Source organism: Prunus dulcis, chromosome 1 (assembly GCF_902201215.1).
Source record: "Prunus dulcis chromosome 1, ALMONDv2, whole genome shotgun sequence".
NCBI classification, from domain to species: Eukaryota; Viridiplantae; Streptophyta; class Magnoliopsida; order Rosales; family Rosaceae; genus Prunus; species Prunus dulcis.
The window spans coordinates 11,038,966-11,056,052 of NC_047650.1; the positions used below are offsets into that span (position 1 = coordinate 11,038,966).

General features: G+C 36.7%; 1 protein-coding gene and 1 pseudogene across 8 annotated transcripts; one reads left to right on the plus strand and one right to left on the minus strand.

Moving 5' to 3' along the window:
* Positions 1-80: 80 nt before the first annotated feature.
* Positions 81-11,975, minus strand: LOC117628849. 8 transcript variants are annotated; one of them, XM_034361427.1, is made up of 14 exons: positions 11,411-11,975; positions 10,199-10,271; positions 9,960-10,084; positions 9,480-9,872; positions 8,089-9,371; positions 7,360-7,793; positions 5,258-7,251; positions 5,005-5,162; positions 3,262-3,422; positions 2,860-3,017; positions 1,457-2,277; positions 1,234-1,345; positions 722-818; positions 81-401 (listed from the first exon to the last, which is right to left on the minus strand). In XM_034361427.1, exons 1-11 carry the CDS (start codon positions 11,519-11,521, stop codon positions 2,059-2,061), a joined length of 5,109 nt encoding a protein of 1,702 aa, XP_034217318.1. In that variant the 5' UTR covers positions 11,522-11,975; the 3' UTR covers positions 81-401; positions 722-818; positions 1,234-1,345; positions 1,457-2,058. The 8 variants fall into 8 exon arrangements, with proteins under 8 accessions (XP_034217318.1, XP_034217298.1, XP_034217320.1 ...); XM_034361407.1 differs by having other exon boundaries at positions 640-818; XM_034361429.1 differs by lacking the exon at positions 722-818.
* A 4,538-nt stretch (positions 11,976-16,513) lies between these two features.
* LOC117616838 lies at positions 16,514-16,632 on the plus strand (annotated as a pseudogene).
* Positions 16,633-17,087: the final 455 nt, after the last annotated feature.

Consider the following 17,087-nt stretch of genomic DNA (forward strand, 5'->3'; position numbering starts at 1 on the left):
GAAACCCTGGGAAAATCTTCGTAAAAGACAATGCGGGTACATAATTAAATGAACAATGATAAGAACAAATAACTCGAAGGTTAAAGAAAGCCTGATAGCTCTATTATTACTTTAATCATTATTGTTCATGAATGATACATATTGCACAGAATTCTGGAGGCAACTCAGCATATGCTTTTTATTCAGCCCGCACTGAAAAGAACATTGAATATTGGAATAAAAACAAAAAAGCAAAAGTGTACAGAAAATACGTTATGTCAATAACAAGCAAATGCTGCTGCCTGCAACGAAGTCAAAGCACCCATATCCTCCTTCCTAAACCAACCAAGATACCGCTTTCATTGATCAAAATCATCACAATAACACCGCTTCAATACCTGTATGATCCATTGGAAAATATCCTGCTTCCCCATGATAAAAGAACAAATTTAACAACAATAATAATCATCTTAAAAAGGATGTCTTATCATTTCAAGGCAAAACTGAAATCAACTAACTATTTGCCTATCTGGTAAGACTGGTGTATTAAACCTACAGAGCAAAATAAAAATGGGCATTTTCAAATGACAGTAAAGTAAAACACCACTCCCCACGGCCCCACCCCAAAACCCACGGCCCCACCCCAAAAAAAAAACTTACTTAAAAGGACTTGCTACTTTTAGCATAACGAACTGGCTGTATATAATCGGACACAAAATCAGAGAGAGAGAGAGAGCACCACCATTGAATTACGGGCGAGTGATTAGTGAAAGCGGTGTATATGATCACCCTCCTCGAGGCAAGCTGCCTTAAAACCTATTGTTAAAAATTGTTGTGCACTGAAATTCAATGTAAAGCAGCCATAAGAGTTACCAACATACATAAGATCTACAACATCATGAAACATATTCACCAGAACCTCATTCCCTCATTATAAATATAACAATGATAACTCAAACAATCAAATGGCATATATTAGCACAATACAAGCTTCTAAAATCAACGAATGACACTGCATGAAATATCAGTGAAAAAACAGTATGAAAACCAATCACTAGAGTGCCTGGAAAACAATTGAGCATTTGCACTCAGTTACTGCATGTATAACTAAACTGTCCAAAATACTGCCACCCAATAAGCAAACCAATCTGACCAACACTAGGACCAAATAAGTGAATTGCAGTTATGGTTTATGAACACAGCATATAAATCTTCTTACTGAAAATTAAATAGCAAGTATATACTTGAACTCACATGCAATGACGGCCCTAGAGTGCGTATTCCATGTAGGTCACAAGTCTGAACTTCTCAGCAACTGCTCAGAGCCCAAGTAAAACAACCGAAGCTCTTTAATTATCACGGTCACCTACACTAACATAAAAAATCCCATGGTAAACTCAACATACTGAAAAGTTTATTATGGGAAAGAGATTTCCTCCATTATTGCCTATAGATGGTGAAGTAAAAGATTACGTACCTGAAGATTAAATTTCACATCCTTGGAAAGCTGGCACAATCTATACACAGAAAGCTTAAGCTTGATGATTTTCCTACAAATATAAAGGCAACCTTGTCCAAGAATTTGGTTTCCATTCCATCAAAATTTTAATAAATAGCAACAAAACAGAAAATGCTTGATAGAGCATTGACCAGTGACCACTATATCAGTAGTCAACCTCCTCAAAATGGTTGCCTAAGAGTATCATCCAATCTCTATAGATATTTTTTTTCTTTTTTACCCTCAAGCTCCGAATCACAGGAGCCAAAAAACAAAAATAACTTAACTATTACATAATCTCTGAGTTGTGCTGGCGAACAATTAATTCATTTCCTCTTTTTCCCAATCCATGAAAACTATGGGTGAGCATGCTGTGCCCTTATCCACGTCAAGAATAGAGTTAACTTGCAAAAAAAATACATTACAAAATTTGCTAATCAATCTCACTTTGTACACATGTACAGAAGGGCAATGAACTGTCAGTGACTCGCCTCTTTGCAGATTTCAAGTGACAGTCCACGTGGGCATCCTGCCTGCTTAGGAGAGAAACCATAAAAATGTCCAATATATACAGGGTTGACTTAGTTTCTAGCACCACCAAATTTGGATCGACTTATGGCCTCCATTGCAAGCTTAACCAGACGGATGAGTTCCTCTAAATCTTGGAAGCTGAAATCAATGACCCTCTTAATAGAACAAATACAATCATTCTTATGTGCATCTTCCAGGGTTGCGCACGCAACTGCAAAAGCATTCTGGGACTTTCTTGTCGCTTCCATTGCAAAATTTACATCCTGTGTCTGCAAAATAATACATACTAATCTTACCCTCTTGTAACACCCTGGTAAAACTATGTCAGACAATCATCTGTGCGTCAATATCTTACTGGTCCTACATGAGATGCCTATGACTTCATAATCCAACTAACCATGTAAAAAATGGAAGCAAAAGAAATCCAGTATGAGCATCAAAAGCCAACCAACTAAAAGTCATAGACCTGCATTAAATTGGCTGTCCAGAAAGAAAGTTCATATACCTGAAAATAATTTTCATGATAATTGCAAGTCACTCAAGAGGCTTGTATGTTTTTTTTTAAAAGAAAAAAAAGGGTCAACTTGGAGGCTTTCATGCATTAAAAGGTCTTTTGTCCGCTGAAACTCCAATAACAAACAATGGCTAATCTAGGACAACATGCACTAGCCAGTAGCTGGCAATTCTCATTCAGATTTCTCGACACTGACACTTTTATCCAGTATATATCCATGATTCATAGTACTGACTCCTTAGTCCTGAATAAGTGAATTTAATACCTTGAAAGAACAATTCTTTAGGAAGTTAACAATATTCATATAGAGACTGAGTGCAAGATCAAATCAACTTACAAAGTCAAGCAGCCTGACAAAATTCGGGCGGTTTCGAGCAACAACAACATGGGGTCCAGAAACATGAGAACCAGTACCCTTGGACAATACAGCCTTTTCTGCTATCACTTGGTTGTTCAAGTTATCCACATCTGATGCAGAAGACGATGGAGACTCACCTAAACAGTAAAGGGTTTTAAAAGAGAAAAAAAGTGTGAGTTGCTCGGTATTCCATTCTCAGCGAAAAGCAAGAGGAACTACATGATTGTTTGGAAATATCGATGTTTAAACTAGAACAAATACAACTTCAAATCGCAAGCATCTCCTAAGGAAAGAACAGAAATGAAACTTGGAAACAAAATCAAAAGATCATCACATAAATCAGCCAGGAATCCTGAATATATTCATAACCTGCTCCATTACCTGGAGGAGCTATATTGAGAGTAGCTTGCAACTCATGCCGATCTCCGTTTGTACTAGAATGTTTACAGTAAACCACCCTCATGTATGCCACCTCCATGCATTTATAGGCCAGGGCAGCGGAAGCCACTTCGTTGCGGGTTTCATATTCATGGGCACATAATCTGTGAATTCAAAAGGTTCAGCACAGAGCCAGGCACGGGTATAGCAACGAAGAAATGAAAACTTCAAAACAGTATAGTACGTTACATATTAAGTAAAGTTATTACATATTACATAAAGTTAAAAGAAACCATATCCAAATTAAAAGATAGCTAATTGGGCTATTGACAAGTCAAATAAATAATGAAGAACTAATATGAAACTCATAAAAATAAGCCGAATGTATCTATTATATATTAGAAATACACATATCCATATGCACATGGTCAAATTTAATAAGGGCTTGCATCTCAACTATTAGATCATATATAAGCAGCCGAGTGTAATGACTGAGACAGTCTCAGTCCTTGTTAGACACATCCATATATGCGTGTGTCTATAGAGAAACCCTCTACTTCTTAAGTCTAACTTGTTTCTCAATCGTTAGATCAGATATGGATAATTGAGAGGCTTGTTGCATGCAATACATCTCAAAAGTCCATTTTTGCTTTAAAAGCTAATAAGCAAGACCTCGTTTAAGAACTTTATTTAAGCACCCTAAGAGATATATATACTTCAAAGCGTTTTATGGCGCCTCACCACGTTGGGGCGTGAGCCTTTCATGCTTAGAAATATTATAATAAATATAAATATATATTATATATAATGAAAAACAAATAATTCAACAACTAAGGTTTGTCATTTAACCAAAATTCTATACCAATCAAGCAAAAAACATTATTTCAACAAGATCCACCAAACTTAAATTTAGGGGTGATATGGAACTGGTGCAAAATTCCCTTGAATATGCCGAAATCTATAACTATATGGGTGATACAAAATTTTTAGGGGTTTTAGGGATAATTTAGGGGGAAGAAGTCGCGCACAGCAAAGAGGGGAGAGAAACTCATGCTTCAGTCTGCGAGAGGAGAGTTTTTAAAAATTGAGTCAAAATGACGTTGTTTTGGCCCTGGAAACCTTTTTCTAAAATAAAAAAGGGGAACAAAACCCTAAAACGCAGCGCCATGTGCCTCCGGCGTGCCTCCAGTGTGCCTCCGCCACGCCTCAATTGCATTGTGCCCTGCTTTGGACGCTTCACTGCATTTTTCGAATGCCTCGCACTGAGGCATGCCTCAACACAGGCCTTTTAAAACATTGTTATACTTAGCTCTAGTAAGGATCTAAGGACGCAATCCTGAGCTGTTAGATCTCTTTTATAAACAAGATTAAAACACTGAAAATAGGGACAAAAATGGGCCGATGCAAGAAAAGCCGTATACAAGTTGCTTGGGTTTGGCTTAGAAAATGGAGTACCAAACAAGGCCAAGCATGGATTAACAAAGGTCGCTTGAGCTCTGATCAAAAGAAAAAACTCCAACAGTGGAGTAAGCATGCTTTGTGTACCTCACAGATTTGAAGAAGCATCTACTAGAGTCAAACTTATGAGTAAATGGACCCTCTTCAGTGTTAATATTTTCTTAAAACTCAAAACCCAACAAGTTAGTATTAAAGTCAACTCAATCAAGGAGAAGAGTTTCGACAATCTAATTACAGTATTAGAATGAGAAACAACTATGTTTCTTAAACTTAGGGCATTTAACTTACTCGCAAAGTTTAGCTGTAGTACTGTACACTTGCAACTGAGTCATATCTCCATGTTTGCCATTCTCACTACTGCAACTTTCTAAAAGCACGGCTCCTTGGAGAAACTTCAGAGCAGCTTGGAAGTAAGCCTCACTACTTTCGAAATCAAACCCAGAGTCCTACAAAACCATAGTATGGATTAAGAGAACAGAAAAACAACATCGTATTAATCCTGTAAAGATAAGCTAAAAGCCAAATAAGAACAAGAAGAAACCTTAAGATAATCAGCATAGTCTCTGAGCCTTTTAGCTTCTTTTAGGGAATTACTAGCAGTCTGGCCAGAGGAGCTTCTCACAGGACTTGACAAACTGACATCTGTTGCTCTCTGTTGATCAGGCATGAAGTGTACCAAATTGCAATTAATTCCATTCTTGTTAGCCGAAGTCCCAGACAGTTTTACTGACTTCGATTCATCACCATTGACAGTGGCATTGACTGGAAGCCCCTGAAACACCACTTCTCTCTCGGACCCTGCAACAGGTCGGGAGCAAAGAGATGGTGTTTCTTCTTTCCTTTCACCTTGGCAATGTGAAAACAATTGTGGTTTCCCGCTTCTTGGGTCATTTTGAATCTGACTGTCCCCATGATTCTGAATCAAGTTCTGTCGGGCACCCTTCCTATTAGGGCTCTGTGTAGCGCTAAACTTCACATCTGACACATCATATTCTTTTCGTCTCAGTTGAGTTTCCACTCCACTGTCACTTGACCCATTTCCTGCATTATCTCCCCGACTAACATGATAGTTATCATCCTTGACCTTGACCGACTTAGTGCTACACTTTTTAGGAAGATTGTGTCTAACATTATTCCCTTTTCCAAGAACAAATGCCTGATGATTGCGTTCAATCTCAGGCTCATATCTTTGACTCTTCTTCGAGTGATCATTCACTGGATCAGAAACTTTCACCTTGTTCCTATCTAAATCAGAAGTGCAGCTTCTAACATTGTCCTTTGACTGCAAACAGGAACCCTTGCCAGATTTCTGCACGCAAACTGCAACTTCGGTTTGCTTCTTGTTCTCTCTATCATCATCGTGGCAACGATCCATGCCATGCTGATTACTGAGGCACTGACCATGTGGTTCCAAACTATCATTACCACTAAGCAAATGGCTACCCCAAACTTCAGAAGAAGGTTTGGCTTTGACACTGAATTCACCATTAGCATCTATATCATGGCAGCCTACTGATGAAAATTTATGAGATTCAGGACGAGTACTGCAGGAAATCTTCTTCTTCCGGGTAGTCATAAATTTATCAATATTACCAGTTTCATCCCCATCCCAAAATCTTTTGGGAATATTTGATGGAGGGAAATCACCATAAACAGCATCATCTTTCCCGAAAGCATCTCCCCTAGATGAAGTAAGCCTGTCTGAATGGGAGGTCCTCAAAGGAGATGATGAAACTGATTCCACAGGTGAGCCTTTTACTTCTTCAAAGTTAACTCTAGTTTTATGGGAACCTGAAACCTTCGAAGAGCTTGAAGTGGCAGCCAAGGAAACAGACCCCAAATCCCTTTTTAATGAATTTACACCATCCAATGTTTGTTGAGATGCATTCTGTTTACTATGTTTCCCAGGTTGCTGGTCTTTCACAATACTCCTATCCTTTTCCATAGCATCAATTGAATGAACCTTTGTGCCTGACATAACAATTTGGGTCACTCTGTTTTTTCTGTTTGATTTATCATCTCCATTACTAGTACTGGACTCTTTACCATCAGTCTTTAAAATCCTCGACTTCTTTTCCTTCCGATATCCACTTTCACTACTTTCCTCCTTGCTATATACCTTCCCTTCATGCGCAAAATTTTGAAATGTCTCCACATTATTCTGAGTATCCTGCCAGTCTCTCATTTTCCTTTTCTTCATGGAACTATCGCCTCTACTGCATTTTCTCACGTCCAAAGACCCACCAGGGCATGACACCTGAGTTTGGTCTCGCAGTTTCTTTGCAGAAACTTGTGCTATGTCCTTCACTACATCCTTTGTAGCTTCAGAATAACAGAGGTCATTGTATTTGACGTCCTGACCACGTATCTGGGTCAGCAAACCAGTACTTGAACCAACACCAGCCTCCCCAAGGTCAATATGAGCATTCCGATTTTTATCACCATGCCACGTCTCTTCTCTCTTGAGTTTCTTTGAAGCTCCACAAGTATATTGATCAGCCCCATTGTATTTCAATCTTACTTTCTTGGCGTCACCTGCAGATATATAACAACCCAAATAAATAAATACAGGCACAAGTTACCTAATTTTACACAAATGTGTTATGGTGTTAGGAAATGGAAACTTCATAATGAATTACATACCTCCACTTGTGTCCTTCTCCTTCTGCTTAGTTGTGCCTTTTTCCATTCCCAAGTTTTGCAGCTTGCTCATCTGTCGAGAACCAGATTTCTTCATCGGATTTGATTCTAAAGGAGGCCGGTTTATGTCCTTTGAGCTTATACTTTTCACAGCTTCTTGAAGGTGGTTCTTTGTAGGGTTCAAGAGACCACTACCACTACCTGTATTGGGTATTTCCTTTAAACCATGTTTCTTTTTCCCTTGATTAGACATGGCATGAGAACTGAGCTTCTGGTGATTCTGATCAAGGTTTAAGACATCGACTGCAGGTACTGCAGATGCTGTTCCATTAGCATGAGCCTGCAGCTTGTTTAGACTTTCTGAAGATGGTTGGTACAATGCATTGAGTGCTTTTGTAGTTTCCTCTTCACTGATGTCACATCGGTTCATCCCAGGCCTACAGGACAGTGTCAATACTCAATACCACAGTGAAAAGGCACCAATACACACGCACACGTATGTAAATGTTATTATTTGATTATTTACACATAAACCCAAAGACTTAAATGTGTGTGTGTAAGAGAGAGAGAGAGAGAGAGAGAGAGAGAGAGAGAGAGAGAGAGAGATGAGAGAGAAAAGGCAAGCAATACATTATTAAATATTCAAGTTAGGGTCTGGCCGCAACCATAAATCAATAAATGTGATAGAGCAGTTGTATAATGCTCAAACCCAAGAATGAAAAGGAAGCTTACAGCCAATTTAGCATGCTACACAACCATTTCTCAGGGAGTTGCTCTGGCTTGGTACCAAAGGGTAGAAGCCGCCACTTCTGACACTTATCACAACATACCCAATTTTCTTCTATAACAATAGGAGCTGCAGCTGCAGCTGCAGGTACGACCTCTGAAGCAAGTCCATTTTCCATTGTAGGTTGGCACGAATGAGGAGCATCTATTGAAACTAACCTATTATCAATCTTTTTACCACTCAATTTTTCCTTTGGTTTATCCAAACATGCCTTCCATTTTACTTCAATATCATCAGCAGGTCTTTCTGCTAGATCCATTTTATTCCTTTGTTCCAAACTTTTGCCCCCAAATGAATCTCTTTGATTATCTATGACCTTATCCTTCTGCGACTTTAACTTACGAATTTTTCTCCCAGAAGGAGGAACACCATGACCACCACTCAATTCATCTTTTGGTACTACACCCATTTCAAACCCCAAGCTTTCCTTTGTTGAGACAGTAGGTGGCTTTTCATTGCTTTGATTTTCCTTTGACTTAATCCTGCCCTCTAATGATAGCTTTGCCCTCTTACCAGGAACATTAGTTTTTTCTTGCTCATGTGATGTACATTTCTTTCCAGCATTGTGTCTGTGCAGGTCTGGCTCTTCCTTGACTTTGGATACATCAGTATCATGTTGTGGGGCTGAAGTTTTGTAACCCTTGCACTTGCCATCATCCCTGAGATGAACTGGAACATCCTTCTGTTCCCAAACCTTTTCCGCTGAACCATACCTAGAATTTTGCTTCTCATTCTTGACACATCCCTGACCAGATATCGACTCCAACGATTCTTCCTTCATTAATTCAGAGGAAGAAAATCTTCCTTTCACTTCATTCTCATTGGCTTCCCTCGAAGCTTCTGATGTCCTACCAATCCCTTTCGGAGGGTCACCAACATCACATACTAAGTTGGACAAAGGTGTTGCTCTCAAGTCATTGGGCAGAAGCTCCTTGCCTTCTAGGGTCTCAGTTTCTGATTTCTTTTTCATAAGAATTCTCGTGCTATTCTTGATACCATTCTCAAGCTTCAACTTAACCAAACTTTCACCTTTCCCTGCTACTTTAATTTTCGTCTCCTTTGACACTTTCCTACTGCCCCGTGTGGAAACTGACTCCTCTACAGACAAAGAAGAATGTTCTTGATGACCCTTAGATGAAGGCACCTTTCTCTTTCTTATTAAGCAAAGAAGACTGTCATGAAGTGGTGATATCAACGCATCTCCAGGAACAGGGAAAGAAGTCATAACCTGTTACAACAACCAAAAAACAAAAAAAAACAAAAAATTGCCCATGAATGCAACCAGATCATAGTCCATCTACAGAAAGAGGAACTGCACTAAAACATCTGACCTTACCTGAATAATGTTAGTGGGAGACTCGTCCACAGTCACTTGAGATGGAGGTGGCATATCTCCACTTTCCTCAGGGCTGTTCTCCAAGGATGAAGATGGGGAGTTAAGCCCAAGACCACTATAAATTGCTACATTCTTCTGAGTTGTGTTATCAGAGTTCATTTTGATTCGAACCTTCAGTGTCCTTAGATCAGTTGGATTGCCAGGTTTGTTTAAAGTTTCATCTTTCAAGGAACACCTCTCAGCTACTTGAGTAGATGGCACACATGAATCCTGTTTAACTGAAATGTCCCGATGGGGGACTCTTGAATTATGTGACAACTGAGCACTGTTAGCAGTACCAAGCCTCGCAGTTGGGGGTGCACTTGATGAAGCTTTCAAATTCTGAGTAGCACCCTGTATGGTCACATAACCCACAGTGCTCAACTAAAATATACTCCTTCCTACCAAATAACAAATACGAAGAAATTTTTTTCAATATACCTCCATTGAACTTTTAGGAGATCTTGATGTGTTGTAGCTTTTCTGCGGTGTCTTTGGATGAGACCAAACGGCAGAAGACCTTTCATAGGATGGTAAAAATGAGCCATATCCACCATATTTTGGCCCTGACAGAACAATAAAGTCAATATACCTGATGAGCTATTAACAACTAAATTTTCAAGTACAAAGATGAACTTAGCTTCACTCTGTGATCTATTACTTTCATGTATGTCACTTACCCAGACTCTCAGCAAAAGCCCCGCCCTCAAAATCCTTCTGGAAATGGCCCAGAGCATGTTGAAGTCTCTCATCCTTGCAAAAATCAGAAGGTAGTGTCATTACATACATGAGATCAGAAATATGAACAATAACCAAAATTTCTGTAATTGACAGCAACAACAGGTTTTGCTAGGCACATATAGCGTAAAAGAAGAAAATCCCACTTCAACTTTTCTTTTCTTTTTTTTTAAAAGAAGCCAATGATGTGAACTTGTTTTGGGATACTGATATCAATTTACTGCTTATTTTATCAACATAATTGGCAACCAATAAGGTTGAGTCTTGAGACTGTCCTGGAATTTTTATTTTATTTTCGTGAATGGTAAAATTGATAGCCAAGAAAACAAAAATGAGGAAATAAAAACAGAAAGTTATTAACTTTCATTGTTCAGAGAAACATTTGGCACACTGAACTCAATTCAGCTGCTCAGGATTTGGAAATTTATAGGGGGGATTAAATACTTTGTTCTATCAGACACTGAACAAAACAAGTATTGAGTTCAAATTCACTTTTGTTTTCCTTGGATCAACAACCAGATAATCATCAATAATCTATGAAGTATCAAAAAAGAAAAGACAAAAAATGAACTTAAAAACTCTGAATACCAGAATTTATTGTACATAAATGATAGCTACAGAACGCCTCCAGAAGTTTACTACAACAATGTTGTTGCATAATCAATTATTCAACATTCGGCCAGGAATGTGCACTTTTCCTATACTTATATCAGAAAATAATCTACATTGTTTCCAAAACCAGCAAAATATCCAGAAACTTCACTGGTAGTTTCCAAAGCCTTTTGCATATTACGCCCCATTGGAATACAGCACAAACTAAAGCAAGAGTTTTAAGAATCTTAGTTATTGCGTTTCGTATTTGTTTACTTTCCAAGTGATCAAAAGTTCTACTTCACCAAGCCAAACAGTTGTCTGCAAGTCTAAGATTCCTGTTTTAACTCAATTTCTTTGTTATTCTTATATGTTCTTGGAAACGAAAACAAGCAGTTACAATCCACCATTGTATTTAATTTACAGATATATCAAACAAAATAGAAACTCAGTCTTAAGAACATTGTTAAGATGACCATTGTTAATTAACTCCAAAGCTGTTAAGCAAAATTCCGACGAAAAATTCAAACTTAATTGAATCAATGACACAAAGATGCCCTTACAATGTAAGAGAGATCGTTGTCCGGGTCAACGTTTTCCTCGTCATCCTTGTAATAGCAAGAAGCCTCGCCTTCTTCAAGCTCAGTATTATTCTCCTCCATCTCCAACCCCATCAAACCCTAACCCTACCCCTCCCTAACCCTAAAACCCTAACCCTAACTCCTTCCACAACAACCTTCTCTAAAGTCCAGCATCAGTCCAATTCCCAGAAAACGCTCGCCGACCCACCAAAGCTTTCACAAAACCCAACAAAACCCAGAAACCAAATCTCCGATAACCGGCTCTTACAGTGGAAATTTCACAGGCCCTCTATGAAATAAATCCCCAAAAATATCAAATAAAAATTAACTGAATTCATTTATGTTAAAACTCTTTCCCTTGAACACGACGATCAGGTTCTGAGATCGACGGTGGGATTGGGCGGACCGATCAGTGCTGAGTATTGATTGCCTGCAACGGGTTTAGACGGCGAGTAATCGTATTGATTCGATTTTACGCACACTGCCTCTCTTCTCTTGTTGCTCTATAATTTCTTTTGTATTTTATTTCTGTGCAGCACAAGGAAGCCCAACACCAAGAGCCTTTGCTTTCTTTGTCTTTCCCCTTCTGTCTATTTTTATTTTTCTTTACCTTCTCTTTTTACCTTAAATTTATTTATTTCTAAGGCTATGTCTATCGAGAAAAATTTACATGTAACGGGATGTATCGTGGCGGTATTCGAAGCCTATTATATATTTGCCATGTTGAAAAATTGTATTAACATGTTAGAAAGTTAAAACACATCACAATGAGTTATTATCTCAGAATAGCTCTACCATGTATCTAGTATAGTTAAGTTTTAGCCCAAAAATTGAAAATTGAAAATAAAAAACTTTTTTTTCTTTAATGATCAAGTATATAATTGTGGCGCGTGAAAAAGTGAGGGTGCGTGCCAATACATGATTGCTTAGCGACATTGTGTAATCAAAACTCTCGGAAGTCGGAGGGAGGAGACAGGTTTCTGAAGGAAACGGCGCCGTTTGCCACTTGTTTGCTGCGACTCTTTGCAAATACTGCCGCAAACTTGTGTGTTGTGGACCTTGGTTTGGGACCTTTGGACTGGGACATGTTATGTGTGCTACATAAGTATCATGCATTTGTACATTTATAAAGTCAAAGATAACTTGCCTTTTTCTTTTTCTGTTGTTGGACGCATAATTTAGCATTATATATTACCTTAAACAAATTTTTAATTATGAGAATGCTAGCTATTTTCTCTTTACAACTTATTTTCTTATATTTTCCTTTTTTTTCTTTTTTTTGCAATGTTATATTATAATTATTCGTATTAAGGTCATTCTTCAAGAAATATTCATAAAAATGATGGATTGAATTGAACATCGTTTGGCCATTTTGATTAATAGTGTTTCATCAAAACACAAGGTTATTTGGTCTAATCATAAATGATTATATCAATTCCATATCAACATGGATAGAATTTCAAGCGGTTAATGTCATTTTCTCCAAACCTTTTTGGTCTATCTTCATCAATACTAAATCCAGCGACCATAGTATTTTTTTTTTTTGGGTTAATTATAATTACTAATTTGATGAAACAAGTGTTTTTTATTTTATGTTCCTTGTTGAATAATTTGTTTGATAATCCTTTATAATATTTAAAATATATATATTGATGAGTAGTTTTAAATCTGCTATTAATATATATGGTCCAATTCTTTTTATATATTTTTGTTCAATAATTTGTTTTAGGAGGCCATATTACTAATTTTTTTAAAGGGCCCCTGAAATCTCATAGTCACCACTAGCTTGAATTTGAGACTACTGTTCTACAAGTCAATACCCTTTTTTATTTGGCTAGACCCCATTGACTTTTCATTATTATTTTAAGTTAAAAGGAAATTTAGGATTGAATGGTTTGTTGTATTTATTCAATTCTCCAAAAAAAGGTATTGATAGTACAATGGTGTAAACCCTAATAGAGTAAAACAAGGAAAGTAAATATTCCAAATTATAAGATATCTATACAAAAGGGATATCAATCACCTTTATTGGTGCGTAGATATCTCATATGTCCAACTTGTCAAGTGAGTCATGAGACACCTTTGTTGATACTGCATGCGTCAATACATCTGTTAGTTGTTCTTGAGATTTCACAAACGGGATATCAATCAACTTTCCAACAATCTTTTCCTTGATAAAGTGTCGGTCCACTTCAACATGTTTAGTTCTGTCATGTTGAACTGGGTTGTTTGCAATACGGCTATACTCTTTAAATAATCGAATTTATTATATTTAAGGAGTATAGTATTTGAATTTATTATATTTAAACAATACGGCTATACTCTTTAAATAATCGAATAGTAAGGCAGCTATACTATTTAATATTGTAATTTATTATATTTAAAAAGTAATACCGTGTGGCTATACTATTTAAATATTCAAATTTATTATATTGAAGGAGAATAGCCATGTGGCGTTACTCTTTAAATATTCAAATTTATTATATTTAGAAAGTATAGCCGCGTATGTATATTATTTAAACAGTCCTGATCTCTTGGACCCCTGTAGTCCAAGAGATTTATGGTCAATCACCGTTGGATGTAAATTCAACGGTTCACTTATTTATGACTTGAATCGGGTAATAATCATTTATGCAATATTGCATTTATATATATATCATTTTGAACCATTGGATTAATATCCAACGGTGGGTGACCACAATCTCTTAGACTCCTGTGGTCCAAGAGATCGGGACTGATTATTTAAATATTTGAATTTATTATATTTAAAGAGTACAGCCGCTACGGCAATACTCTTGATATATATACATATAGATAATTCCTTCCTTAAGTATTTGAGTGTGACTATACTTCCATAGAAAATTTTCATGGAGATCTACAATACTTGATCATAATCATGTATAGCTTTGTCAAAGCAACGTCGGGATTCCGTCAAAATTAAGAGAAAAGCTTGTAAGAAAAAGAAAGCAAAAGTTTTTTGAACTTTATCACAATTTACGCTTAGTCATCTATCTTAATACCACAATGCATGTACGAATTTCCATTAGTGTAATTATCGTATGAGCTAAAAAAAGAAACAGAGAATTACCTTTGCATCTTGCTAATCAACTGCCATAAATTTTATCACACGTGCTCTACGTGTAATCCATAATTTTCCCACCAAAATATTTAGAAAATAGATAAATAAAAACAAAAACAAATTCCCGTATAATGTTACTCTTAATTCTATATTTTGTATTTCTTATCTCTGGGAATTATTGAACCTCATATGTAAATATTCAAATTTATTATATTTAAGGAGTATTTTAATCAGGTGGATATACTCTTTAAATAATTGAATTTATTATATTTAAAGGGTATAGCCGTGCGGCTAGACTATTTAAATATTTGAATTTATTATATTTAAGGAGTATAGTCGCATGGCTATACTCGTTAAATATTCAAATTTATTATATTTAAAATAGTATCGCCGCCCAGCTATACTCTTAAAATAATTCAATTTATTATAATTAAAAAGTATAGCAAGGCGGCTATGCTATTTAATATTCTTATTTATTATATTTAAAAGGTAATACCGCACCTATTTAAATAGTCAAATTTAATAAATTTAAGGAGTATAGCCGCGCGACTATACTATTTCAGTGTTCAAATTTATTATATTTAAGGAGTACAGTCGTGTGGCTATCCTATTTAATTATAATTTATTATATTCAAAGAGTATAGCCGTGCTGCTATACTATTTAAATATTTGAATTTATTATATTTAAAGAGTATAGTCGCACGGCAATACTCTTTAACTATATATATAGTCCCCTTCTATTCAATGATCTCTCAAATAATTTTATTTGAGGGACACCATTTAGGGTCTCTTACGAAAAAAAAAATTTCAATAATTCAAACCATTTATTTTTTAACTCTACATCCATAGATCATCCTAGCAAAAAATTTGACAAATCGGAAACCATTTCGACATTCAATTGTGTCATAAAAAATTAATGAACATAAAGCTTCAAGAAAGTACTGAAATTTCAATATTTCAATTGAGTGGTCTAATTATATTAGATTCAAGTTATTTTTTTGTAGAGATAATCTTTGAATGAATATCTACAAAATAGACAGTTTGGATTAGTAAAATACAATACAAAATGGGCTCTACAAGGTTGTCCCTTAAATAAGCTTATTTGAGGGATCTCTTGCTTCCTAAAGTATTTGAGTGTGACTATACTTCCTTAGAAAATTGTCATGGAGATCTACAATACCTGATCATAACCATGTATAGCTTTGTCAAAGCGACGTCTTGATTTCTACAAAATTAACAGAAAAGCTTGTAAGAAAAAGAAAGCAAAAGTTTTATGAACTTTATCACAATTTACGCTCAGTAATCTATCTTACTACAATAATGTCTGCATGAATTTCCATTAGCATAATTATCGTATGAGCTAAAAACACGTGCGGCTATACTATTTAAATATTCAAATTTATTAAATTTAAGGAGTATAGCCACACGGCTTTACTCTTTAAAGCATATTGGAACAAGCAGATTGGCAGGCAATGCGTGTGGCGCAAGGTTGGGGTGGCGATGGCAATGTCTGACAACCCATGACATATCACGCGGGGGATGTTGGATAGGCAACCCATGGTCATATGGCATGGATCAGACATGGCCTATATACCTTTATGCGTTATAAGCTAACAAATGTCATTATACCAACTTACATGCACCGAATCTCATCAAAACTATGAAGTTAAGCGAGTTTAGGCGAGAGTTGTACTATGATGGGTGACCCCATGAGAAGTCTTCATGTTGCATCCCTATGCATTGTTGAAATTTTTGGTTTTTTTGTTGTTGATTTTTTTGTTCAATTATCTTTGGGTAAGCCCCATAGCCGATTGGAACTGGCTGATTGGCATGCCTGCACGTGGCGCAAGGTAGGGGTGGCGACAAGCAAGTCCTGAAAGCCCATGCCATTATACGTGACAACATTTCATGTCATGCGCGGGGGGAGGGGGGGATGTTAGATAGGTAACCCATGGTCATATGGCATGGCTACAACATGGCTTATATACTTTTCGTTATAAGGTAACATATGAGATCATACCAACTCACATGCACCGGATCCCATCAGAACTCTGAAGTTAAGAGGGTTTGGAAGAGAGTAGTACTAGAATAGGTAACCTCTTGAGAAGTCCTCGTTTTGCATCACTTTTTTTGTTTTTTGTTTTTTGTTTTGTTTTTAAAGTTTCAATTGTCATGGGCGTTTGCTTTCCGTCGTCTTCATATGGCTGTTGTTTTCTTTCGTGACCCCTTGAAGCTAGTCTCTAATTAGCTAGGCACCGGAAAGGAATGAAAATGAAAAAACCGTGGGACCGACGCATTGTTGAAATTTTTTTGGTTTTTTTGGTTTTTTTGCTCAATTATCATTGGGTAGACTGAAATCCCATGCTTGTCACGAGGGGGGTGTTGGATTGACAACCCATAGTCATATGGCATGGCTACAACATGGCTTATATACTTTTAGGCGTTAAGTAGGTCATTTGTGAATTTGGGTTATGAGTTTTGTTCATATTACAAAAAGATGATATCCTCTCGAATTCTTTGAGCGACTGCACATCAAGGTTCTCTGTTTAAGATTTCTTTCAAGTCAAGTTCATGTGCAAA

Bases quoted from the DNA above. Each gene is read 5' to 3' on its own strand.
- LOC117628849 (XM_034361429.1), bottom strand. From the start codon at position 11,521: ATGGGGTTGGAGATGGAGGAGAATAATACTGAGCTTGAAGAAGGCGAG. The intron at 7,794-8,088 runs GTAAGCTTCCTT...ACTGTCCTGTAG, and splicing joins TGTAGCATGCTAAATTGGCT to GCCTGGGATGAACCGATGTG. The intron at 5,163-5,257 runs GTTTCTTCTTGT...ATGGTTTTGTAG, and splicing joins ACTATGCTGATTATCTTAAG to GACTCTGGGTTTGATTTCGA.